The 27,837-nt window shown below is 45.1% G+C and overlaps 1 protein-coding gene across 6 annotated transcripts in view; it reads left to right on the top strand.

Moving 5' to 3' along the window:
• The window catches only part of PRDM16 (PR/SET domain 16), a 458,346-nt gene that overhangs the window by 148,620 nt on the left and 281,889 nt on the right, over positions 1 to 27,837 (top strand). For 5 of the 6 annotated variants that reach the window (XM_028740965.2, XM_077931318.1, XM_077931316.1 and 2 more), the window contains exon 2: positions 24,147 to 24,496. In XM_028740965.2, coding sequence (XP_028596798.2) covers positions 24,147 to 24,496 — 350 coding nt within the window. Of the gene's footprint in view, positions 1 to 6,885; positions 6,938 to 24,146; positions 24,497 to 27,837 lie in introns of all 6 variants that reach the window. The other variant, XM_077931315.1, reaches the window with a different exon arrangement.

Genomic DNA, 27,837 nt, shown 5'->3' with positions numbered 1-27,837 from the left:
ACTGATCTAGGCATATCTGTCTAGCCGATAGTCTGGCCTTTTGCCTGATCCAGCAGGATTCGTCTTATTTTCTCATGTATGGCTTGTACGAAATCTCCCACTTTGTTTTTGTAAATATTGTCACCTCTCCAAACACTTGTGGGCATTTGAAACACTTGTTGCGCCTCATTGTGGTGAATCGCACGGAACCAGATTAATTGCAAATCGTTCTCCGATCAGAACCATGGTACCCGCTCCCCTGAACAACCTTCCGCCAGCATCCTATTCATGGGTAAAATCCCACAAGATCTGCTTGGGAACATCACTGCTTTCTCTCACTTTGACAGGATTGAACAAAAGGGGTGGGTCCTGTCTAAATAAGCCCTTCCCCTCAACCTCACAAGAAGCTTATTCACACCCGGGAGGCAGGAAAGGAATGGACTTGCACCAGATCATAGCAATGGGACACATCTAAATAAGTAACTGCTCTGTTACTTCCTACGCCCAAGCAAAAAATCCTTCTTTTTCAAAGATTACTTATATATTTTCCCCATTTTATTAGGATGCATCTTCTTAACACAGCTAACTAAAGTAGCCCTTTGTGGCCCCATTCCCTTCTTGAAGCATAGCTTCTTCTTCTTCTTCTTCTTCTTCTTCTTCTTCTTCTTCTTCTTCTTCTTCTTCTTCATATCCTCTTCCATTCATGGAGCTCTGCAGTTCATTTCCAAGTCCTGGTTCTGCTTCTAAATATTAGGTTGTATCCAATGCTATGGGTGACTTAGGGCCATGAATTTAAACGGTCTACTCTAAATAAAACTGAATTGGAGATGACTGACTGAAATATACTAGGCGCTCCTTGTTGGGTATGTGTCACATGAGGTGTACCACCAGACTTGACAAGGAGCTTGGACAAGTGACCCCACTCAGAGCTGATACTTGCTTTCTCATTGGATTCACTTACCTCTTGCGTTCCTGCCTTTTCTTCAACATTCCATATTCCACTTCCTCTTTCCATCTCAGTATTTTTTACAATTGATTATTTTAGAGGGGCGGGCGGAAACAGACTTTAGTATCCATCAGACATGCCTTCCTGGGCAGCTTTGAAAAGAAAACTCCATAGATTGTGTCCAGTTCTAGGGTACTCAGTGGAGAACCATTGGAATGAATGAAGCTGGCTAACTTAAGTCCATTAATTTCAGTAGGTCTGTTCTGAATATGGTCTAGTTGGATGCAACTCTACACACCCTTTCCATGATAGGATCAACAAGGCAGACATTGCAGCCAGTCTGCTGTTCTTTAGTCCAGGGTGCGGTGGGTGTCTACCAATTGCAGGGTCCCATAAAGATATCTATTTCCCCCACCTATTCCAGTTCTTCACATCCTCCATACAAAACTAGAGATCTGCAGCGACTTTGCCAGATTATATTTGCAGCGGTTTGTGTTGGCTCCTTGGAGTGGCATTCGCCCTCCTTTGAATGCTAGTCAGTTTCCCAGCCAGACCTCCACTTTCTAGTTTTCACGGGGTTCGTTGCCTTCATCCCATCTTTACCAAAGAACTTGTCCAATTTGTTTTACTATTTATTAATTAAGGCAGTTATAACCTGCACTTCCATTTAAAGAAGAAGTATGGCATGGTGGCATTCAATGTTCAGAGTTATAATGAAACATCGACAAATACTGGTTGGTTCAAAAGAGGAAATTCGTATTGTGAAGGCCTGTCTCAATTAAGTTTCTCAGAGACATCAGAAAGAAGGGGCAGATGGTTTCTGCCAAACCTCTACTGTGATTTCTGCAGGCAGAGTCTGCTCAGTCACTACTGAAGGCAAAATGGACCTTCAAGGGCATGAGGAACTACCAGAAGTACTGAGGGTCTTGGCGATCAAGGTGGATGTCCCTTGCAGTACATTGAGCTCAAGTTGTTTAGGGCTTTGTGAATTAACACAAGTACCTTGAAAATGGCCCAGTGGCAGATCAGCAAGAGGCATGGCAATCTCAGACCCTCCAAGTGTCCATATTTTCCAGGGACAGTCTCAGATTTACAGAAGCCATCCCATTTTCTGATTTGATCCCAGAATGTCCCACTTTCCCTTAGGACGTCCCTATTTTCATTGGAGAAATGTTGAAGGGTATGGAGTTATGCGACCCCCAAGCCAGGGAGATAAGTAACTATACAACCTTTAGAAGACATCTGAAGGCAGCCTTATTTAGGGAAGTTCTTTTAAAAAATGTTTAATGTTTTATTGTTTTTATATATGTTGAAAGCCACCCAGAGTGGCTGGGGCAACCCAGTCAGATGGGTGGGGTATAAATAATAAAAGTGTTGTTGTTGTTGTTGTTGTTGTTGTTGTTGTTGTTGTTGTTGTTGTTGTCGTCGGTATTAGTATTATTATTATATTTTCATCAGATAAATGTTGGAGGGTACACCCAGGTATTAGCCAGTTTCCTTTGAGTTGTGTCCAGCTATGTCCTACTCATAAGAGACTCACTGAAATGAATGATCCTAAGTTAGTCGCGCCCATTAATTTCAATGGGTCTATTCTGAGTAGGACTAGCATGGTTTTCTATCTTTGTGTGCTCAATTATTCCATTTGGGGCGGGGGGGGGGGAGGATATTCCGTTGTTGAAGAGTTAAAGGTGAAATCAAATCTCAAGTTCCTACTGTCAGCTTAGGTGGTGCTTAGCCATGAGTTGAGGAAAGAAGTCGGTTAAGATTTAGGGTGGTGGTGGGGGAAAGTGTGTGTGTGTGTGTTTGTGTGTGTCAGGAAGGGTATGGGGAGTGGAGCACAGAGATTTCAGCCATTCCATGGAATACCTTTCCTAGCCCCAGGGCGACTGGAAGTAGTATATTAACCAAGCAACGGAGGGAAAGAGGGAAAAGGCCAAATCACATTTCTTTGAAACAAAGAGCCTCTTTTCTCCCCCCCCCACCCTCCCCCCACCCCAAGGAACATGCTCTGATCAAAATTACGGCGTCTTTGCTAGCCATTTCATCCCACCCAGCCCGAGGCAATATTAAAGCAATGAGGAAGTAGGGGGATGCAGTAGGCCCTGAAGAGTCCCTGGAGCCTTTTGCATATAAATAATCCTTTTTAGAATAATGCACTAGTTTTAAACAGAGCCAGGTTCTCCGGGTACCTCCTAACAGTGGATGGTGATGGTATCGTTACTGCTATTATTATTGCTAGCGTTAGGCATGTTATTTATCATTTTTATTTATTTGAATATTTATGATCCACGCTTTTGTGAAATGCACCAAGGTGGCTTACAAGACAACTTTCAATTAAATAAATCAATTAATATATTTAAAACTTTTTTCTTTTACAAAATCAACAAAACAGCAAGGGGGAAATGTAGGGGGAAATGAGCAATTTACAAGCAAGAACAAAAAAGGTATTGTTTCTAAAAAGTAGATTTTACGAGACATCTAAAAGAAGGCAGGGGTGGTTCCTGCCTAACTTCTACAGGCAAGGAGTTCCACAGATCAGGGCCCATCACACTAAAGGTTTGCTGCCTAGTGAAGGTCAGCCAAACATTGGGTGAATGTCCTAACCTGGGTCGCATACACCAGATGTGTCCCATCAGAAGATGTAGGTCATGGACTTAAAACTACTCTGCATTCCAGTTAAGATTGGGTGAAACCCAGCTGAGAACCTTTGCTAGACTTGTCAAATTTTGTGGTGGTGGGAGAGCTTAGATTTTCTCAAAAGTCATTCACACATGCGGTCTAGGAAAGGACCTCCAAACTTAGCTCAAGCCTCGTTTTCAGTGCAGAATTTAAAATCCTGCCATGGCCTCCCTCCCCATGAGCTTCAAATTGATCTTGAATTTTGCATACTCAACTCCCAAGTTCAATGCCTGGCTTCTCCTCCAGCGCTACTGCCAGCCAGTGTCAGCTATACTGAACTAGATGGAGCACTGGTCTGACAGCATCAGGCAGCTTCCGATGTCTCTATGTCTGCTTTAGGCAGACTTGGTGGCAAAAGCCAATCTTTGGTCCTAAAGGCAAGAGCATAGGGAGCCCTCTTCCGAAGACAACATCCATAGAGAAAACGTTTGGGGGCATTATCACTGAAATATACTTGGAATCAAGAGTGGATTTCATGCTCTTTATTCAGCTCATAGTGGTGATGAGGAGGAATGGAAGCTCCCCCAAAATGTCTGCTTTATATACATTGTTTACACAATGGGCCCACGTGATTGGCTAATTCCGGGATTCTCCTGTAGGCCAATCAGGTTGTGGATTCACTTCCACCTGGAGCTGGATTGGGTGGCTCCTGTGGACCAATCGGACTGCTGCATTCTGGATCCTATTGTTCTAGGACCAAGCAGACTGCTGCATTCTGAATCCTATTGTTCTAGGACCAATCAGACTGCTGCTTTTTGGATCCTATTCAGCTCAGTACATAACAATCACATTTTCACTGTCCTCTCTGCCAGCCTTCCCCAACTTGGTCCTTTCTAAATGTTGCCGGACTCCAATTCCTACCACCCCACACTGCTGTTGGCTATCCTAGCTAGTCCAATGGCATCGTGGGGTGGGCAGCAGGTTGGAAAAAGGCTGAACTAAAGAACTAAACTTGGTGGGGGTGTTTCTAGGGTTTTCTGCACACAAAATATTGATGAGGAGCTGGAAAAGAACTCTTAGAAACAGGTGGGTGCTTTGATTTCCTTGGCCTCCACACTCCCCCCCCCCCCCCGGGAAAGCTAATACAAACTGAATTGATTCGAAATAGGAGGGAAGAGAATGTGCCCATGTCAGTTTACCCGGTGTACCCACTGGTCACCTTGCAATCCCAGTTTCACGTGGCCCTGAGCCTGGTTTTTAGGCACAGCTGTCTCTGTTCAGAATAGGCCCCCAACCCTCAGTGGAGCATTTTGGGGGGAGTTGAGGGAGGCTGCTGTAGGGACTAGGAAGTCAGTTTCCTGGAGCTCTCTATGGCCTCATCTGCCCCCGACATTGAAAGTGGTGTCATACCACTTTAAACAGATGTGGCTTCTCCCAAAGGATTCTGGGAATTGCAGTTTGTTAGGGAACCCCTATCCACATAGCTACCATTCTGAGTGGTGTAACAGGCAACTTTCCAGGGAATTATAGCTGGAAAGGGGGCTCCTAACAACTTTCAGCACCCTTAAACGGACTACAGTTCCCAAGGTTCTCAGTTCTTTAGGGGAAACCATGTCTGCTTAAAGTGGTATGATACTGGTTTAAATGCACAGTGCAGATGGGGCCTTAGGTGTGCTTATCTCTGGATGCAGTCTACTGAATCAGAACAGAATGGGAGCCCATTGACTTGCCAGGGTATGACAAGAGGTCAGCTCATGCAGAGAGCCAGAAGGGTAGATGGGGGAGATGCGCTGGTCCTTCATCTAAAGCTCCGTCCAGACTCCATCTGTGTATATGGAGCTCCTGCTAAGCAGAACAGTCTTCTTAATTGATCCACTTCGCTGGAAGGGGCATTTCCAACATTTTGTTGTTGTTGTCTAGTCGTTTAGTCGTGTCCGACTCTTTGTGACCCCATGGACCAGAGCATGCCAGGCACTCCTGTCTTCCACTGCCTCCTGTAGTTTGGTCAAACTCATGCTGGTAGCTTTGAGAACACTGTCCAACCATCTCATCCTCTGTTGTCCCCTTCTCCTTGTGCCCTCCATCTTTCCCAACATCAGGGTCTTTTCCAGGGAGTCTTCTCTTCTCATGAGGTGGCCAAAGTATTGGAGCCTCAGCTTCACGATCAGTCCTTCCAGTGAGCACTCAGGGCTGATTTCCTTCAGAATGGATAGGTTTGATCTTCTTGCTGTCCATGGGACTCCCAAGAGTCTCCTCCAGCACCATAATTCAAAAGCATCAATTCTTTGGCGATCAGCCTTCTTTATGGTCCAGCTCTCACTTCCATACATCACTACTGGGAAAACCATAGCTTTAACAATACGGACCTTTGTTGGCAAGGTGATGTCTCTGCTTTTGAAGATGCTTTTGAAGATTTCCAGCATACCTCCCCCATTTGCAAGTGCCCAGCTGCCCCTTGTATTGAAACAGATAAGTCAAGCCTTGTGCATGGAAAAGGGGGTTTAGCATGAGCCCTTGAGTCTCTTCACCCATGAGAAATCAGCAGCAGCAGCAGCATTTACTGTATTAGTCATTCAACTATGGGAAAAAAATAGTTTCAATGCAACTTAGCAATAAAACCATTTTAAAAGTTTAAAAAGACATGCATAGCTCAGTTGGTTTCGGCATGATGCTGACAGTGCCAAGGTTGCAGGTTCAATCCCCGTAAGGGACAGCTGCATAATCCTGCATTACAGAGGGTTGGACTAGATGATCCCCAGGGTCCCTTCCAACTCTATGAGATAAAATGCCAAAAATGCTGATTCAGCAATACGGTGAGAAGGAGAAGCCCTGCCCCTCCCCATTAAAAGACGAGCGCCACAGCCTGTGTTGACTAAACCACCAGAGTAATATAAAGTCTCCGCCTGGCACCTAAACACAGTGATAGCACCAGACATGTTTCCCCTGGGAAGAGCAGATCATGCACATGGGGGCACCACTGGCAAAGCCCGCTCTTATCCAGCTACCCTGCGCACTTTAATTTCGGCCAAATTAAGACTGAATTAAGGGTCTGATCTCATTCCCAATGCATCCAGGACTAGGCATTATTATACGCTTACCAGCTTCCTTCTGAGTCGACACCTGTAGCATTGTGTCAACTGATAAGGCTGCAATCCTGAGTCCACTTACTTAAGCCCCATTGGATGGAGCGGAGCTTACTTCCGAGTAGACATGGATAGGCTTGTTCTGTAAGAGAACAGAGCTAGGAAATTCACCCGGATAGTTCCAGACATAATTTGTTTTTGTTTTTTTGTTAAGTCATGATCTGATCCTGACATTTGGGTTTCCCCTGTTTTTCTCAGTGGTGAACATCTGAAGGGCAGACATGGAACATAGAAGCCTACTTTACACCAGGTCAGACTTTTTGTCCAACTAGCCCGCCATTCTCTATTCTGACTTGGGGCGGCTGCTCCGCATCTTGAGGCAGAGAGAATTCCTTTCCCATGCCCTGCCACCTGCCACTGGTGGAGCTTGGTTCATTAGGGCAAATTGGGTCCTGCCCTGCCAATCTCAGCCTGTCCTAACCTGTGTTGCCTTCTTCCTTACAACCAGTCAAGGAATGGCACTGCCTGCCATCTTCCTCCCGCTTAGCCCCAGTCTTGCCTTTTGTAGAACTCCACAGGGAATCAGTTGGCTCTGCCTGCCATTTGCTCTGGCGCCACCTACTGCTGACCTCCCTGCTTTCCATCCTACCAGTCCTAATGGACAAGGCAAGCAAAGATCAAAATGGGTGTCTCTCCCACTGAGCTCTGATTCCTTCCCACGTGGCACACGTTGCACAGTTAAAAATATCGCACAAGTGAGAAATTCAGTGGCTTTGCTGAATTCCTGAATGTCCCCCTCCCCAAAAAAATATCTTCGTTTGGGGATTAGGTCACAAAGATCTTTTAAAAGAAAACCACCACTGCAACTCGGCTCTTGGCGATTCATTTTAGAGCAATCAACTTGCTACAGTCAATAAATGTCTTGCTTTTCTTCGTTTTCTTCTAAAACTCCCAAATCCAGCAATATCCCTAATTGAAAATGCTTTGTGGTAAGAGGTTTTATTTTGGGGTGGGGAGCGATGGCAGAGTAGGTAGGAGATGAATTAGGAGAATATAAATGAGAATTTTTTGCAAATAACTGTGTGCTTCGAGAAATAACTCTCTTGCAAACGTATTTTGGCGTCGAAGCGCTGCGATAATTTGGGCCCAGAAACTCCCGCTGAACCTAATGTCAGGGACGAAGCGAGTTAGCCATGAGTGAAAGTATCAAACACTGTGTGTGTGTGTGTGTGTGTGTGTGAGAGAGAGAGAGAGAGAGAGAGAGAGAGAGAGAAGAAATGGCCTCAAATTTCTTTTACACAGCCTTCTAAGACATGGTGTGTGTGTGTGGAATTGTAAGGTTGGAACGAGCAGGGGTGGGTGGTTGATCTGGGAAGGGGGGGAAAAATCTGTCCCACATTGTTAGGTTAAAATGCATCCCTTCCCTCTTGTAAAAGAGTTCTGCTTTTGACACCCACCTCACGGCTCAGCCCTCTGTCCGGCATTTATCCTCCCAGCTCCCCTTTTATTCTGCGCTGCCTCTGGCTGCTGGGGTCCGTTTTGATATCTCCGCTAACTCCCCTTCTCTCACCTAGTGCCGGGGGTATGTTTGTGCAGGGCCCTCTAGGAGATATAAGTTGCTATCGATTATTTTTAATATTTAGCATGTTTGTGAACATGCCTTAGCCCCCTCTCCAGCCCACCCTATTAATCTACTATGTTAATAGCGCCAAGACTCCTGCTCTGGACCCCGGGGAACCGCAAGTGAGGAGAATGACAATGAGGCAATGACAACAGAGGCGATGCTTGCGCTTGGCAGGGATGCGAATTCCCAATGCAGGCTCTCTTGGGGGAGAGTTTGAAATTCTTTATTCTTCTTTCTTTTTTTCCTGCAGTTTTGAGGGCCAGGATTCAAAGGCATACTTTACACTATCTGCCATTTTCCTTTCTTTCTTCTTCCTTTCTTTGGAAGGCCAAAGGGGAGACAAATCTAATTTGCTCAGCATCTTTCATCTAATATTTCGAAAGCCTTCACATTCCATCCCTTTGGGAATATTTTCCAAATTTTAGCTAGGTTGCATCTTTTCTCTGCCCCCCCTTTCCCGGCTCCATCCCCCCCCCGCCCTGTTTCTTTCTCTTTTCTTTCCCGTTTCTATTATTTTCGTACATTTCCACCTGAAAGAACTTCTCGCTGAACTGGAAACTTTGTCCATGCTTTTATCAAAGCTGACATGGCAGCGTTTCCAAAGAAAATAGCACGACTTCTCTGTGATTTTTCTTCCTCCTCTTCTTCATATGTGTATGTTCCCCCCACCCACCCACCCCCAGTGCGGTTTCTGGAACTTTTTTGTGTTTCCTCCAAATTGCTAATGAACGTTTCTATGAGAAAGCTCCAGAATTTATTACGTAGCATCCATTTTCATCATGGTGTAAGGGTTGAATGAGGGTGAGTTCCCACTCCAGACATCTCTCTCTGCTTATCTGTCTTCAGCCCCTGTTCAGAAGTCAGTCTTTTTGACAGTCCACTAGTGGCCCTTTGCTAGCAAGGCTATGCGTATTGTATGCTTGTGTATTGTTTGCGGGATGGTGAAATCGGACAATTTTTTGGCGTCTCATATCTCTAATCTTAAATTCTCTACAATTCCACATCAGTTTTTGTTGTTGATGTTGATGTTTTTATTATGAAAATTCCCCAGCATTTTAGTGTGAATCCCTCCTGATAGCTACATTTTCACAAAATAATCTCCCCTAACATAATGCATTTTTGGTATGTTACTTTCAAGAATACATGCCTTCTTATGCAAGCTATACCCTGATATATGCGTTTTTTTTGGTACACATCATTTGGTTGGACAAATGCATAGCAGAATTCAGAAAAGTGCAAATTTTGAAGGATTATTGTGTTTTCGTTCAAGTATTGTGTTGGAAAGCATGAATTAGGTAGGTTCATCTTTAAACGAGAAACGAATCAACTTTCTTCCCCATTGTGGGCATCTATATCTGCCAATATATGTGCCTGTGTCCCTGTAGCAATTTTAACAAATACAGGAACATAGTTTTATATTTTCCTTCCTCAAAAAGAAGCAGGAGAAGCCATTCAGTCTTTAAGAGAAGGTGATATTCCGGGGGGGGGGGGGAGATTTCCCCTACATTTATTTCAGACCTGCAATCTAGACCTGAGCTGCAATTTCCCAGGAAAAGAATTTTCTGGGGAACATCTCTAGACTTTTTCTGAACTAGCAGCATTTTTTTTCTTTCCATATGATCTGATCTGAAATTTCTCAGAAGGGAGTTTTCTGGCAGTTTTGTTTTGACACATATAATCCATGACGCTGCTTGAATTTATATAGGTATTATAACTCAATTTTCATTTTTGAAAAATCTGGTGAGGATAAATTATAATATGCACTGCACCCGACTGTTCAGCCGCCTTGCATGCAGTATTTGAACAGAAGAAGAGCCATGGGGCTGGATCAGGCCAAAGGCACATCGAGTTCAGCATTCTCACAGTAGCCACCCAGATGCCTCTGCTGAGAACAGGGACGGATTAATTTGCCAATTTTGCTTTCTCTCCGTTTCTCATTTTCCCAATCATTTTTTTTTTATTTCAGGCATTTATATACTGCTTAACACCCAAATTTTCTAAGCAGTGTTATATTAAGATCAAATCTATACGTTTCCACATTAAATTGCAATATTTTTTTAAAAATCCTCCTGAAAATTCACCAGCATTTTAGTACACAATATACAAATTTGCTTTTGCAAAGCAATTTTCTCTAATGCAATGCATTTTTTCGACATGTCGTTTTCATTAATATATGCATTTACATGCACACTAGGATATTCATCACACACACACCCCTTGAAGTCTAGTTTTCGATGGATAGCTGTGTGTTTGGTTTACACCGTTTTTTCAGGAAGCACGAATTAAGTAGGTTTGCCTTTAAATGTGATAGGAAATGAAGTTCTCCCCCATCCTTGGTTAGGAAGCCCATGAACAGGACTTGAGTACAACAGCAGCTGATCTTCAGAGGCATCTTGAGCGTTACGGTGTATAGGCGAGAAACTGGACAGGGCTCCTGTGCCTGTAATAATTGTGCCGAACAGAAACTTTATAGCACGATGACAGGACATCCTACCTACAGCAGCCATTTAGGCTGCCATTCTTGCCCTCATAAAGCAATTAGGGAAGGGGTGCTGAAGTGGAAAGACGATGGATTACCCACTGCTTAGGACACTTCTCGTGTAACTCCATGCACGTGGTGATCTAGAAGAAAGTTCTCCTGAGTCTGAATGCATTTACTCCCATGTAAACCTGCAGAGAACTGCGGCCTTGCAGTGCAGTCCTCTGCATGTCTGCTTGGAAGTCAGTCCCATTGAACACAGGGAGGTTTACTTCCAGGTAAGTAATAATAATAATAATAATAATAATAATAATAATAATTTATTATTTGTACTCCGCCCATCTGGCTGGGCCTCCATAGCCACTCTGGGCGGCTTCCAACAAAGATTAAAAATACATTAAAATGTCACACCTTAAAAACTTCCCTGCGGTCCAAGAATAAAAATGGAAATCGTTCTTTTAATAATCTCAGAGCCCACAAAATTTTTTGTCTGTACTCAAAGCATCCAAATTGGCTATATTTTAAAAAGCAACCTATCCATCTATTAAACAGAAGCCATGCATCCTAATTTATGTGGTTGTTGCTGCTGCTGTTGTTTACTAATCAACTTGCAGTGCTCCTTAATTTCCCGCAGTAATAGTCACACACACACACTTTCCCTTCCTCTTGAGTTGTAAAGCAAATAGCTTGTAATTCCCTTCAGCTGAAATCCCAGTGGACTTCACCTGGAGGACTCCACCTGTCCATGTTTACTCAGAATCAAAGCAAAAATATATATATAACAGAATGCTGTGTTGCGCCAATTTTAACCAGGCTTCCACCTAACTAAATTCCACAGCATTCATTGGGATTCATATGCATGCCTGTGTGCGTACAGTTGCAGCATATTTGTCCTGGTAATACTTTTGCCAAACTGCATTCAGATCCAAGGTTTTATCGGAGCCTGTTATCATGATTAAATGATCTAAATTAAGGGCACTTCTAGACAACCTATTTATTGAGCATTCATCCTGATCTGTTTGCAGGGCGATTAGACGACATTGGCTCTTTGATTAGCATTAATTCTGTTTGTTTTCCACACTCTCCCACCACTTTTCTTATTACAAAAAATAGCCTCATCTCTTGGGGGAGTGGGTTTGCTGCACGGCACTATAATTGCACAAACTGAATTTGGCGGTAAGGAGATTGAATCCTATCTGAAAATAGCAACAGTCTGGAGTCACCCTAAATGTCCTCTGTGTTATTTTCCAGAATCAGGAGGGTGGGGAGAAAGAGAGTTAAGCTGAATTTCCAATCCTATCGGGTTTTGACACATCTTGCATGTCTACGACCTGAATATCGAGAGAAGGTTAAGCAAGTGAAAAGGTAATGCTTAGCTCTGGACAGCAGCCTCTGGTTAATGATTCTAATAAGACTTCTGTGCAGAAATATATTTTATGCCTGGCTGAACTCAACTTTCACAAGAAATATAATACTGGCATTTAGAAGAGAAGTATTTGGACACTTTCCCTGCTGGTTTTACTAGGGGAAAATGTGCATTTAAAAACACTTTGAAATATTGTTACAGGCTTTAGTCTCCATTCCACCAGCAGAAATCCTTCTAATAAAAGAAAATACCTTAATTTAATCTTTAGAAAGTGAAGGCACGTGGAGCCTCCTCTCCCCTTGCTTCTCTAAGTCCCCCCCCCGTCTCATTTAAATCCATACGACCCACTTTTACGTAACAGTACGTAACATTATACTGTAAATGGATTTCAGAGTAAAAAAAAAAACACTTTTCTTCTGCAGATTTTATTTTCCTTGTGGTCTTGTGTGTTCAAAACCCTTTCTTGAAATAATTTTATTCTAAGCCAGGGGATGGTGGAATCTGAACAAAGTTTAGGAGTTTGTATTCTATTTTTATTTTATTTTTAAAATAATGTTTTTCAATTAAGTTTCTGATGCCGTTCTGGTCTGAATTCACTTTCATTTCACTTGCCTTCCTTTGGATTTTATCTTCCTTCCACTATGGATTCCAATGGAGACCCTTCCTGCTTACTTCGGCCTGTATCTCTGGCTGTTTCTGTCCAATTGACATGAAATTGGTAGGCATTCTGTTACTTCAACAGTGCATCAGACCAGCCAAATTCCCACATGCACTCCAGCTCTCGCCATTGACCAACTCTCCACCACTGCTTTTGTTTAGCTGTTACACTCAGGTGCCTCTTGAGAACAGTGGAAGTGAGACTGTTCAGTCAAATGGGGCACTTGCGCCACCAACCTTAGTCTGCCCTGAGCCAGACCCCACCAACCTGCCTTCCTGTTTATCATTAGTCCTAGGGCTGGCCTGGGCTGGCAGCTTTCTCCCCCTTAGCCTCAGTGCTGCCCTTGTGGATCACAGCATGGAGGAGAATGGGGACAAAACTACAAGGAGTGGGCTCTGTCTGTCATTGGCTCTGGCGCCACCTACTGTTGGCCTCCCTGCCTTCCTATCAGCCCCAATGAACACCACCCACAATTCCACATTGGTTTCTAATAGTCATCTGGTTGGTCAATGTAAAAACAGGATGTTGGTCTAGGTGGCAATTGATCTCATCCAGCAGGGTTCTTCTTCATCATACAGAGCAGGACTGGGGAACCTGCAACCCCCTGGGTGGTTTTGGATTCCCATATCCCATAACCACCACTGCCAGCATGGCCAATGGTCAGAGACTATGTGAGTTGCTATGGAGCAACATCTGGAGGACCACAGGTCCTCCACCCCTTGTAGAGCGGATGAAACTAACAATGGCTATAAGCCAGGCTTCCTCAGCCTTCGGACCTCCAAATGTTTTAAGACTACTACTCCCATCATCCCTGACCACTGGTCCTGCTAGCTAGGGATCATGGGAGTTGTAGGCCAAAAACATTTGGAGGGCCAAGGTTGAGGAAGCCTGGCTATAAGCTATGATGTCTATGTTCTCCCTCCACTGATTAGGCAACATGCCTCTGAATACTTGTTCCTGGGAGGATACTAGTGCACTCGGGTCCTGCTTCTGGGCTTACCAATGGTGTCTGGTTCACTATTGTGAAAACAGGGTGCTGGACTAGCTGGACCTTTGACCTGATCCAAATCTCCCCAGATTTGTTATTGGATTGGTCCTTTGTTTTTCTTTTCTTTTCTTTTCTTTTCTTTTCTTTTCTTTTCTTTTCTTTTCTTTTCTTTTCTTTTCTTTTCTTTCCTTTTCTTTCCTTTCCTTTCCTTTTCTTTTCTTTTCTTTTCTTTTCTTTTCTTTTCTTTTCTTTTTTGTTAAAGAATGCTGCTAGCATTTTTGTTCTTCTCCAGGGTCCCAGTCCCTTTTCTCAGGATATTTGAAGTTAAGTCTCCAAGGGTGCAAATGGGTACATGCCACCCCTAGCAGACATCCATGTAAATGCAGACACATTAATGCTAAGTGATCACACAGTGCACACGGGGGAAGGTCTGTGGCTCAGTGGTCAAGTGTGTGTGTCACATTTTCACAATAACCTTCAAATCAAATACATTGTTTCATAACTTGACTTCCCACCCACACCTCCACAGTGTTCTTATTCCAACATTTTCTACTGTGTTGTATCTTTACCTATTGCAAAAAAATAAGTGCAATAATTTTATCCTTTTTCTTCCACTGCTTTTATCTCAAATCCTGCCCGCAATTTCATTTGGCTGTAATTTAAAATAATAATAATAACAACAATAACAATAATATAGTTCACGAAAAGCCTCCATTCTTCCATAAAATACATCTGTCCTTCTGATCTCATAACTTTGCTGTCAGTTTTGCCATTTCTGCATAGTCCATTGCTTTCAGAAGCCACTCTTTTTTCGTTGGCACCTTCTCTTCTTTCCATGTCTGTGCATTTAATGTTCTACTTGCTGTTGTCACATACAACCAAGCACTCTCATTTAACCCCCAAAACAACCCTGCGAAGTAGGTGAGGCTCAGAGGCTGTGACTGGCCCAAGGTCACCCCATGGCATTCAAAAGCAAGATACCCAAAGCTGTAAATAAAAATCAGATAAATGATTCAGAGTCTGTGGAATCACACATTGTGTTTAATTCTGGCATAATGAGCATTGATTGCAGAATAAAGAATTTCTCATTGCAGAATTTTAGATTCCTTTGTTCAGATTTTCTTAGTTAAGCAACATGCTCACAGCACTGCCTACAGCTGCATGTAGTTCCTTCTAGAGAGAAGGGGAAAGCTGACTCAGTTTGGATGCTAATGCGATGCGACCTAGTTTTCACTTTCCGAAGCTGTTCTTGAACTGAAACACAGCTATCCCTGGAAAGTCACGTTTCTCTGGGCTTTGCAGTGCAGTTTTCTGATCAAGCGATGTGTTCAAGAAGAAAATGCATGTGCATTAGTGGAAAGGGTGTGCAAACGTGCCAATGTGCATTCACGAAAATGCATACCAAAATGAATTATAGTAAGGAGAATTGCTTGTGTGTGGGGGGGGGGGAGTGTGCGTATTATGGAAAATACGAGCTAAAATGCTGGCAAATTTTCACAAGGACTTTGAACAACAATTAGATGCAGGAATGTGGAGAACTGAACTTAATATTGGAAAAACGAGAAAGTGAAAAATAAGCCACGCTGAAATTGACAGATTTGAGCAAGTCTCTGCTCTTCCCTTAAGCCTATTCCCCAAATATGTTCTCTTTATGGTTCTGTGCGGCACTGAACCAGGTTTCCCTCCCCGCCTGGAAGCACTTTGGAGTGATTGCTTAGACAGAAGCAGCAGCCTGCTGCAACCCTCTGCCCCACTTGGAAACCAGGACACAATTCACTATTTCCCCCACTGCTTTGCAAAAGGTGTGAAATGTTCCGTGTTTTTTTCTTTTTTTCCTGGTGTGCTCAGCCCTCATCCAAAATGATTTGTGTCCAAGCGAGGGAGAAGTCTATGACCCCTGACTTTGGGTTTGTTCCATTAAGTTACAAAGGAAAGAATTTACATCCCTGAAAGTCATAAAAAATATCCAGTGCTTCTCCTAGATCAGCGGTCCACCTGAATATTGCTAAGGGTCTTGCTGGACCACTTACTGACTTTTGTAACAATTGTAATTTGCTTTGCTAAACACTGTAGTTTTTCTTTCTGCTGTGGTTTTCCTTTCTCTGCACTGACCTCTTTTACAGGATAAATGCCACGTCCAAAATTGTAAAGGTTAGACACAAAAGAAGAAGAAGCAGCTTTTTGAGATTTCTCAGTCATGTTCAACTTATCAGCTGCCTTCAGAAACAGCATTATTATTAATACTTGCCTAGATAGATAGATAGATAGATAGATTAGATAGATGATAGATAGATGATAGATGATAGATACATAGATATCAGTGTCATAGCTGTCAACTTTTCCCTTTTCTTGCGAGGAATCCTATTCGGAATAAGGGAATTTCCCTTAAAAATAGGGCAACGTTGACAGCTATGATCAGTGTTGATGTTGATGTCGTTATCATAAATGTTGCTAGCAGCTGTCCATTTGGGCTGTAAACTTTCAGTTCAAATATATGGAGTGGGGAGCATGATGGGTAAAAGATGGTAACCCTTCAGTAACGTTGAGTTGAATTGTCTTTGGGGTGGGTGCAGATGAGTGAAACTCACTGCTATGCCTCCCAGTCTTACCTGCCTCTATTATGTACTGTTTCTTTTCAGATGTTCACTTCCTTAGTCCAAAATGTCACACTTTGCCTTTCATAAACAAGAACCAGCAATCCTTCTCTCTGCCTTTACAGGCTGTCTGTACTCCCCACACCTTCCCTCTATCTCCCCACCTCCCTCCGTACGATTCCTAAGCCAATAACCTCCGCCACCCCCGGGGAATCCTCTTCCTGCCTGTCAGAGTTGTACAGCCCAGAGAGTCAGTTGCTACTTTATGCCCAAGTAAAAATGACCCGTTTTCCTTTTCCTTTTTTTCCCCTGCCCCCCCTTTCTTTTCCACTTTTTCTTTCTTTCTTGTGAACATCCAGTTCTCCAGCTGTCTGCCAAATCTGAGCCTTGGAGGGCTGCCATGTGTCAGGCAAAACGCATAATGTGACGGAATTTCACAAAACTGCTACAGGCCAGATCCTAAGCTGTCGGTGGCATGACCCCAAAATGCAATCACCCACAGTCATCATACTTAGCCTTTAGTGCAAAGCATCATCGTTATTTAATTTATATGCCACTTAACATGCCGAAAACGGCTTCTCGGTCTTTTATGAGTATAAAAATCAATGATTAAATATCCACACGTAATTAAAATACATTGTGCCAAAGCATGGCATCAGGCTCCTACAGACTGATGCTGCTGCATTCTGCAACATGTCACTGTTGCAAGCAATAGGGCATTTGTGGTGGATTTATACTGGACCATCCACATATCAGTCCACTCTACGCGTTGTTCTGTGATGCTTCTCCCGTGTCCCTGCATTGTTGCCATCTGGAGCAGCACACTTGCACCTTAAGTGGGATAAAAAGCAAACAAACATCAGAAGGTTTGCAGGATGAAAAGTTGCAGAATTTCAACAGGAAGTTATAGGAAATGCACTGATAGGAAACGAAGCGGTATGTCCGCTGCAAGACTTTTCCTGACACCATCAGTGTTCAAAGTGGAATTGCATATAACTGTCCCCAAACCATCGTGAGCAAAAAGGGGACCTTCCTGAGAACAAGAACGTAATAAGAGTCTGCTGAATCAGGTCGATGGCCCATCTGGTCCTGCATCCTCTACTCATAGTGGCCAATGACTATCACTCACTTCTCATTGTTACTGATACTGACTCTCTCTCTCGGCTGAATTTGCAATGCTACCCAGAGGTTGAGAGCAAAGGAAAGATGGAGGGCAGGCCTTCCATTAAGCAGAGTGAAATGATGGATGCTGGTATGAAGTAAGGGCAATGGTTCCCCTCTGCTGGAGGACAGATCTGTGAGTACCAAGCAGCCCTCTATTTACACCTCTCAGATGCCTTGCTAGTTTAAGAGCATCTGAAAATCCCTGTTGGATCAGGCCAGTGGCCCATCTAGTCCAGCATCCTATCCTCACAGTGACCAACTATATGCCTTTGGGAAGCCCATGAGCAGGACCTGAGTGGAACAGCAACTCTCCCTACCTGCAGTTCCAAGCAACTGGGATACTGCCTCCAACAGCAGAGGTAGACCGTAGGCATCATTATAACCATTGATAGCCTTATTTTCAGAGACTTTGTCCAATCTTCTTTTGAAGCCATCCAAGTTGGTGACCATCGCTACATTCGGCTGGAGGGAAATCCATATGTGAGGAAGTGCTTCCTTTCGTCTGCTCTTTGTCTCTTGCTATTCAGGTTCATTGTGAATCCCCATTGGGTCCTAGTATTCTCCCTATCCAATCTCTTTCCACCATGCATCATTTTACACACCTCAACGAGAAGAGGCTTCAGGTGTGATGGAGGATGCCATCCTGTCACCAGCGTTTGGACCAGACTAGTCCTGCACATGCTATAGGGGTAGTGGTGCCCTCTCCTCAGGCCACAAAGTGTCTTGGGCTCACCTTGGAGCAACAGAGAGGAGAAGGAAGAGCAGGACCAAGAGGCTTTGGAAGCTGGCAGTGGGGAAAGCCCATAGCTCAGTGGTAGAGAACCTGATTTGCATGCAGAAGGTCCCAAATTCAAGGTAGGGCTGGGACTATTCATGGCCTAAAACCCAGGAGCATCTAGGCAGTAGTGAGCTAGATAGACTAATGGTCTGACTTGGTATAAGGTAAAAGGTAAAGGGACCCCTGACCATTAGGTCCAGTTGTGGACGACTCTGGGGTTGTGGTGCTCATCTCACTTTATTGGCCGAGGGAGCTGGCGTACAGCTTCCAGGTCATGTGGCCAGCATGACTAAGCTGCTTCTGGCGAACCAGAGCAGCACACGGAAACGCCGTTTACCTTCCCCCCGGAGTGGTACCTATTTATCTGCTTGCACTTTGACATGCTTTCAAACTGCTAGGTTGGCAGGAGCAGGGACCGAGCAACGGGAGCTCACCCCGTCTCAGGGATTTGAACCGCCGACCTTCTGATCGGCAAGTCTTAGGCTCTGTGGTTTAACCCGCAGCGCCACCCGCATCCCTTGGTATAAGGTAGATACCTCTGTTTCCCTGACAGGGTGTGGACGTCAGCAGACAGTCAATGATGCCAACCCCTGATTCCAACTCTGAAAGCAGATTACACTTGGGACAGGAGTTGACACCACATGAAATGTTAAGGTCAGAGAAGCAGGTGGAGCTGTTGGTTTTTGTCATCACTGTAGAGGTTTGGTTTTGAGAAGTGATATTTCTCAGGCAGGTTGCCGCACAACCCTCTAGGCACCCTTAAGTACAGAGGGAACTGCGACGAAAAGAACCCTCAATACTGCTCAGGAGCTGGGCAGCTTGTCATGTCAAGTTCCCCTTCGATGGTCTCACTCTGCTCTTAAACCCAGCCTTCCCTCCTCAGCCTGGTTGGAATCCCTGTTTCATAAGTGCAAAGGGGGCTAATCATAGAGTGGAAAATAATTTGACTTGCTAATACCCAGAGGAGAAACATTTACTGCAACCACAAGTATTTTCGGGATTATGGTGTATAATGCTTCTGAAAGGCTTGTTTCTGGGGGCATGTTTGCGTAAGCAAGATTGCCCTCTCTCTCCCCCTCCCTCTCGCTCTCTTTCTCTTTTTCTCTCTCGCTGAAGGAAACGTACATAAGCGATAGATGCATTCGCCCCGGAATGCACGCAACAAAAAAATCTTCCTTCCTATCCCTTTAGTGATCCAAAGCAATGATTTTCAGAATAAGCGTTTATGAGGCCTCAAAAGAAAAGGAGGGGAATATTTCTCAGAGGCCAGAGGCCCCGTTTTGAGAATATAAAAGGGATGAAAGATTCATTCCTTAAAAGTCGAGCCCTGCTGTTATAACTGCTCTGCTCCTATTCGGCAGCACAAAAAAATGCCTTTCCACGCTGAAGTGAAAACTGCAATTTCGGTCGGGTGCTATTTCCCTCCCTCCCCTTCCCCGATTACATCAGAGGTCAGCCATTAATATTCTCGCTAGGAGTCCCGCACATTGCTCCAGAGTCCACAATGAGGCAGTTGTTGGATTGTTATTCTGGGGAGGGGGGTGCGGGGAGCGAGGAGGGAAATATGGCAAAAGAAAGCAGGGAGCCTGCAGCTGATGGCTGGGCTGGGGAAAGGTAAATTTGTTCTCCCCACCCCACCCCACCAAAAAAAAAGTAAGAAAGGGGGGAAAAACACAGCCCAGCCGATTGCCACATATGAAAGGCTTTTTATTTATTTATTTAAAAGCTTAACATATACTGTTGGTCCGGGTCTCGTAGCCCTACCTGTACCTTTCCACATTGCCAGGCTCATAGAGCAACATGCTATCCCAGAGCCATAGCTCAGTGATGGAGCATCCACTTTTTGCATACCAGGTTCAATCCCTGGTAACATCTCCGCCTAGGACAGCTCTCAGAATGGTTTGAAAGCCAATCCGTCTTCCTAGGGAATTCTAGGAGTTGTAGTTCTGTGAAGGAGAACAGGAGTCTCCTGATGTCGCTCAGCACCCTTAACAAGCTACAGTTCCCAGGGTTCTTCTACCACCGTTCAAAGTGGCACCAGAGTGCTTTAAACGTATTGTGCAGTTTGGAGCCACTGCCTTGAGTAGCAGAAATGGCCTGTCCATGTCAACAGGGGTAGAGGTAGGCAATGGAGTTCTAGCGGTTTGTATCCAACGTTAGTCCTATAACAGACACAGGTCCATTGATTTCAGTGGGTTTGCTCTGTGTAAAACTTAGTTGCAGACAACCCAGCATCTTCGAGAATCCGGCAGAACGCAGAAATCTAGCTAGAGACATTTAGCGGTTTCCATTGAATTGTTATTTTTAACTTTTCTTCAGAAGCTCATCGAACAGGTTGCTCTCCCCCCTCCCTTTCTATGCATTTTAGCAAAACAAGCAAACAAGCAAGCGAAAGAGCAGAAAGGGGATGTAACGGGTGACTGCGGAATTACAGCCTTCCTTTGCAACCCAGTTTTAAGTGTCGCAATTTGCAGCCTGCTAAAATAATCACACTAATTTCCTAATTGCTCTTGGGGTTGGGCGGAGGGAGAACGACTTTGCTAGATTAAGGGTATTTAGCGTGTGTGTGTGTGTGTGTGTGTGTGTGTTTAAAAGTAACAACAGAGGACACAGTGCACGGTTCATTCCTGTATGGTGCTGAGTGTCTTCCATCTGTGCTACAGTTCCCTTGCAACTGAGGGTGCCGTGCTCCCTCCTGACCGGACGCATTGTTGGTTCCTTGATGTGGTCACTTACTCTGACTAATTCAGCTAATTGCTCTCCCTTGCAATTTTACGTTTGTTCTGCATATGTCCTATTTGAATGTTTTCTGGGGGTGTTTTCTCTCTCCCTCTGCTCCCAAACAACATAGAACTTTAGTGCATGAGGGAAACAGCTGCGGCTCTTTGCTGCTTTTGTGAGCGGAAGGCACAAATCAGTGGAAGAAGAAATAAAAGACACCCCTACCCACTTGTAGGCTCATAATTACTCTTCTGAATGCTCCTAAATTAAATAAGTGTTTTAGCCACATGACTTTTAAAGGTTTGGGTCTTTTTGTTTTCTCTGCAGAGAATAGATCTGAAATAGTTCCTGAAGGGCTCTGTTTGTAAGCGGATTATGAATCTATTTTTCTGCAGCCATTAAACCGAGAAGCACATTTCCACCACCCTGCCGTAACCCAGGATTCAATCACAGGCAAACCTTCTTCCTGATGTGAAGGGTTTTGTTTTTTTTAATCGAGTAATATGTACACTGCAGTGGAGAGACGAGTTTAACTTCAGTCGTATATCTAGCTAGCTAGCTCCCGGTTTCTTTTTGACAAATTCCTATCCGTCAGCTTATTAACCCAACCTGCTGTATTGAATGAAATTAGATTCATGGTCAAAAACCCAATTGTCATTGAACTCAGTACCTTTCAATGACTGTTCTGCAGCCCAGGTCCTTTACCAAACCTTTGACTTACCTACTCAGTTTATACGTTAGCAGTCGAGCCACCACATTCAGGACTAGTTGCAACTTCTGGGTTAGCTTCAAGGGCAGTCCCACATGCTTGCAAAAATGCATATACCAGGGTAAAGTGTGCACATAAATACATATGTTGGTGAAGATAACATACCAGAATGCATTATATTAGTGCAAATTGCTTTGTGAAACTGTGTATGTTTGGCAAAATTGCTACCTACCTACCTACCTACCTGTGTTTTCACACTAAAATTCCGATTAATTTTCACAAGGACTTTTCATTAAAAAACACACACACACTGATGTGGAGATGTGGGGAAATGAGCTTATAATTAGAACGATAAGTAACTGAGATAAACTAAAACAGAAACGTTCACCTATCCCTACATCTGAGTACAGTTGTGCATATGCTGGCGATGCTGTTGTGTCCAAGGAGAAACTGTTCTCTATGGCTTGCCGAGCAGGGCATAAAAGCGAGAGGCATGGCTTCAAGGGCAGGTTGGCTGCTCACCTCCTTTCGAGTAACTCACTGAACCAGATCCAGACATGGATTTTGAATGGCGTCTGTGGCCAAGCCTGAACTGCGGGTGGCATGGTTATACTACAGGAACATGGTAGGACTATAACATTGTTGGGGGAGATGGAGAGAGAGAGAGGGAGGCATATTTTTTTTGAACAATAAAGGAATATGTACTTTCCCAGTAAGTTTGCAAAGATGAGTTGCTTGTGACTCAGGAATTGCCCTTGCTTGCAAAAAATAAACATGGCCTTACATAGTTCATTCAGATGTACACATCTTGGCCTGCAAAGCTGATATATGCATGGCTTTTGCTTTGCTACAATGCATAGAAATATAAGAGGGAAATTGTAAATGTAGCACTCTGTCCCCATGTGTTCCTTGCTCAAATTCATCCCTAGCCTTACCCTTATTCTCAGACCCTTGGTCTACACTGACTGGCAGAGGCTCTCCAGGGTTCCATCCCTACTTGGAGATGCTGGGACCTTCCACATGCAAAGCTTGGTCCTTTCTATCTCTTTCGACAATGTCAGTGGTTGATGGAGTCAACAGAATCTTCAACTAGCATTTTTTGAATCATTATTGTCAGGGGTTCAGGAGCAGAGGCGAGGGCAAGGGAGGAAACAGAGAGCGAGGGGGAGGAGTCCGAAGAAAGGATGAGTGATGACGACGACCCGAGATCTCCGAGTCTTTCCAGTGAATCGGAAGATTCACAGAAAGGAGCGCCAGTGGCCAGAGCAAAGGGGGGGCCTAGGGGGACACCCCAGGAGGAAGGGACCAGCGGGGGTTCAGAGGGCAGCAGTTGGAAATCGGGGCCAGCGTCCCCACCAGAGCGCAGTGGAGAGGAAGGACGTCAGGGATCGAGCCCTGGCAGCTCGCAGCAGGGAGGAGGGCATGAGTCAGGAGTGACCACACCCCCATCGGGGAGCGAAGAAACGGTCAAGCGGAAAGTGGAAGGCTGGGCGCGCGCGCCAAGTTCAAATGCACGGGAAGGCGGCGCAGTAAGCAGCCCGGAAAGGGAGCCAGGTCCTAAAGCCCGACGCAAGGAGACAGGAGGGTCCGGGGGGTCACCGTCAGAGGAGTCCCGGAGGGAGGAGACCACGGGGGGCAGAGGGACCCAGAGAAGGACGGTCAGGCGGAAAAGGTGGAGTAAGGCGAGGATATTAAGTTGGTGTACGAGGGGCGGAGACTCAGACGGAGCTTCGCCGGTCTAGCCATAAGACGTAGAGTTGCACGCAGCAGCTTGGAAATGGAAACTGTAACTCAATAAAGACTTTTATAAAGCGAACGCTGGCTAGCGTGATCCTCTGTGAGCTGGGATCGGGGAGCAGCTCTGACAATTATTTAGTGAATTTATATACCGCCCTATACCCACAGGTCTCAGGGCAGTTCACATAATATAAATATAAAAGCACAAAAAAAATAACACAAGAGTTGCCATTTTTTCAAAAAGTAAAAAACCAGGACACCCCAAAATTTGTTGAGCTTTTTGTTTAGGAAGATCCCCAAATTCTTTTTAACAAAAATGCCAAAAAGACACAATTTTTCCATTGACTTGCCTAAGATCCAGGGCAAAGCGCCACCTTTTAGACCCCCCCCCCCTTCCGGATGTCACTTCTGCCTTTGAAATCCTGGTCATGTCTGGGGAAATACAGGCGTATGGCGGCTCTAAAATAACAATAACACGCACCCCCAACACATATTAAAAGGGCATAAGAAGCAGTATTCTCTGCTGGGCAGCAGCAGTCCTTATGAAGCCAGTCAGGTCCTCCACTGGTTCCACAGAGGCCTGTTTCTGAGGCTAATCTTGCTGCCTTGGTACCCAGGGAGTGCTTGACTATTCCCTTTGCCCAAGAGAAGAGGATCTCACTGCTTATCCCTTTCTTTCTGTTTGTGTGTGTGTTTTCAAGGTGACAACGAGATTGTGAACAACATGTACGAAACCGAAGCAGACCTCCTAGCAGGCGAGAGCGGGGAGGAGGAGACCGAGGACAGCATCATGTCCCCCATCCCCGTGGGGCCGCCATCCCCTTTCCCCGCTGGAGAGGACTTCAACCCCAAGGAAGGCTCTCCGTACGAAGCTCCCGTCTACATCCCTGATGACATTCCAATCCCGCCCGACTTTGAGCTGAGGGAGTCTTCCATTCCAGGGGCAGGGCTGGGCATCTGGACCAAAAAGAAGATTGAAATTGGGGAAAGATTCGGGCCTTACATGACCTTTCCAAGGACGACGTTGAAAGAAGCAAACTTTGGATGGGAGGTAAGAAGGCTTTTGACTAATACGATAGCGATTGGTTTGGCTTTGGAGGAAGGTGCAGTCTTTGATGTTGGATGACCTCCAGGACCGGGAAGAAGAGTGGCTTTGTTGATTTCATGTCTTCGTGGATATTCTGATTTTTATTGTGCAATGATTATTTATTATTATGAATGATTCGGTTTCAGTCCCACAAACACTCTTTTTGGAAGTTCCACAGCCATTCTTTATAGGGTCCACGGCCTCATAAGGTTGAATTCTGGCGAAATGGCTTTTTTAAAGGACTTTGTGGGAAATTCAAAGTTCAGCACTGATGGGAATGCTGGTTTAAAAGGAGGGTAGTGGTCAGGGTTTAGGCTTGCTGGCATTCGGGGGTGGGGAAGCAAATGTCCACCTGCTATCATCAGACCCTTGAGAACCTCCCCCCTTTATTTGTTTGAGAGCCAGTGTGGTGTAGTGGTTAAGAGCGGTAGACTCGTAATCTGGTGAACCGAGTTCGATTCCCTGCTCCTCCACATACAGCTGCTGGGTGACCTTGGGCTAGTCACACTCTTCTTCTTTTTTATTGTTTTCCATCTCTATCCCACCATTTCTCCTAGGTGGCTACATTGTTCTGCCCCTCCCCATCACAACAACCCTGTGAGGCAGGTTAAGCAGAGGGACTGTGGCTGGCCCATGGTCACCCCAGTGAGCTTCATGGCTGAGCAGGGATTTGAACCCTAGTCCCCCAGGTCCTATGCTGACATTCTGACTACTCTGTACCATGCTAGCAGGAGGGCTGAGAAACTCTTGCAAAGGAAGACAGGTTTTCTCTGTTTTCCAGATGCATAGAATCTGAATATACTTGGAACAGAATGTGTAGGTGTTTTAAGAACAACAGCACTGCATAGAATGCTGTGCACACAGACCTAGTTATATGTTCAGTTTCTGACAGCAAAGCTTTTAAAACCTGCTTTTGTAAACAGTTATTGAACTCACTGCTGAATATCTCTAGCCAGTATGAGAAGTCCTGCCCCCCCCCCAAAAAATATAAACATGATGGGCAATTTTCTTTTAACTTCGACAGGAAAACTGGAAGTAGAAAAGCAGCTCACTTTCTAGGAAAATTTTTGAGAGCTCCTTTTTTTTTTTTTTTTTTTGGTCAGGCAATAAATGGAACTGCTGGTGTTTTTGCTTCCTGTCCTGGGTGGGAGTCAAGGCAAACACATGATGTAGCTGCTTGACAGGTTGCATTTGCTTCCCACTAAACCTGTCGGAAAGGCGCTGCTGGTTTTAGGAACTTCTTCTCTCAACAGGCAGGGAAGCCGTCCAAAAGCAAAACTGACTGGGACCTGTGTTAACCTCAAAACACACACACACAAAAACCGAAACTCACACAGCAAGGCTTTCTTAAGCAGGGCACTCTTGTCACCAAGCTGAGACCTCTGTATCCTGGCCATTCTGTGTGGATAAGTACATTCTTAGCTAGGTATGGGAATCTATGGGAAGCTACCACTTTCTCACCCCCCCCCAAAAAAACACCTCTGTGGGGCTGCTTCATAGAAAACACTTTTTAAAGCAAAGGTAGGAAACCTGCAGCCAACTAGATGTTACTGGACTCTAACCCCCGTCAGCCCTGGCCAGCATGACTGATGACCAGGGATGATGGGGATTGTAGTCCAGCAACATCTGTAGGGCCACAGCTTCACCACCACCCCATTTTAAAGCATCGGCTGAAGCACTCTTGCAGCCCAGTTCCTCGAGAGCCAGTGTGGTGTAGTGGTTAAGAACGGTAGTCTCGTAATCTGGGGAACCGGGTTCGCGTCTCCACTCCTCCACATGCAGCTGCTAGATGATCTTGGGCTAGTCACATTTCTTTGAAGTCTCTCAGCCCCACTCACCTCACAGAGTGTTTGTTGTGGGGGAGGAAGGGAAAGGAGAATGTTAGCCGCTTTGAGACTCTTTCCAGTAGTGGTAAAGCTGGATATCAAATCCAAACTCCTCCTCCTCTTCTTCTTCTTTTTCTTCTTCTTCTTCTTGCAGCCCAGTTCCTCCTGACCCCCTTTCTTCTCCAAGAGGGGGAATGTACTTCAGAGGGAGAGAAGGAAGAGGGAACAGAGCAGGCAGCACCATTCAGCTCCTGCATTTCCTGGGCTGCATGGAGCTGTCTTTTATAGGTGGGAGTTGTGAGTCTGGTAGACCCCTGGATAGGAGTGCAAGCTGTGGTTCAAGTCTCTGCAAGCTCAACAGGTGGTCTGTGCCTACCTTGGATGAGGCCACCTCTGCATTGAGCACGGATGCTCGCATTTTTGAGCACCTCTGTTTTGAATAGTGATTCCATATATCCACAGGAGGCTGGTCCATTAGAGCACAGTGGCAACTGCCCTAGCAATGCCAGTCTGCTCTCATCTCAGCCAGGTCCTCTCATCTCATGCGAAAGGTTAGAATCCACATGATCTGCCATGGAGGGCTTGCAAACTCGCATGGGCTGGTAGGAAGCAATGGTTCTGTCCATCATTGGCTCTGGCTCCCCCTACTGTTGAGCTCCCTGCCTTCCACCCTATCAGTCCCAGTGAGCACCAGCCACCATTGCATGTATCTACCGCTGACTGTCCTTGGTGGTGTCTTTTGTATATAATACTTGATCTGCAAGGATAGACATTTTTCCGGTTGGCAGTTGTGGTGGTCCCATTCACCTGTGAGGATAAATAATGTTCCTGGCAATCCCCGGATGTTGCTCTTCTCCTAATCTGAGCATTGTTAAAAGAATCTGGCTAGCAACCAGATCATCCTCGCCCAACCTTCCTTCCTCTTACATGTGTGACTTTCCGAGTTCTTACGCTGGCATTCCTGCTGCCATTGTACATCTCCACTCCCTCCTCCCTTGTACCCCAAAGGTGTTGGGAGGGTGGAGGATTTCCTCTTCACAAGGCAAAAGTGTGATGCTTTCCATGGGGACAGATTCCAGAAGAGCGGCCTTGTTAGCGAGGTGCCGGTGGAAAAGGCATTGAGAGCTGTGGCATGTAAAAGATCGGGCTGATTTATTGTAGAGCCAAGTGTCAGATGCATGAAGTGGCAAGGGTTTTTCACATCCTGAATGTGATGCATAAACAGTTTACTTTGGACACTTTCAGAGGCATCTGGCTGTGGCGTGGCCCCAGTCTCATGCCTGGAAAAAGGACGGGGCAGCCAAGTCTTCAGGCTCCTGTGCCACTGGCTGAGGAATTCATGGAGGGGAGAAAGAAGGCAGAGAAAAGCATTTCTCCCTGTTTGATTAGACTATAACTCATGGGCATCCAGTGAAGCTGGGCATTGGAAGGTTCAGGACAGGCACAAAGGTACAGAATTTTGCATGGTTAAGCTGCTGT

The sequence above is a fragment of the Podarcis muralis genome, chromosome 7 (genome assembly GCF_964188315.1).
Source record: "Podarcis muralis chromosome 7, rPodMur119.hap1.1, whole genome shotgun sequence".
Lineage (NCBI taxonomy): Eukaryota > Metazoa > Chordata > Lepidosauria > Squamata > Lacertidae > Podarcis > Podarcis muralis.
Note: the sequence above shows the minus strand (reverse complement) of the source record. Positions and strands in the feature narration are given on the sequence as shown.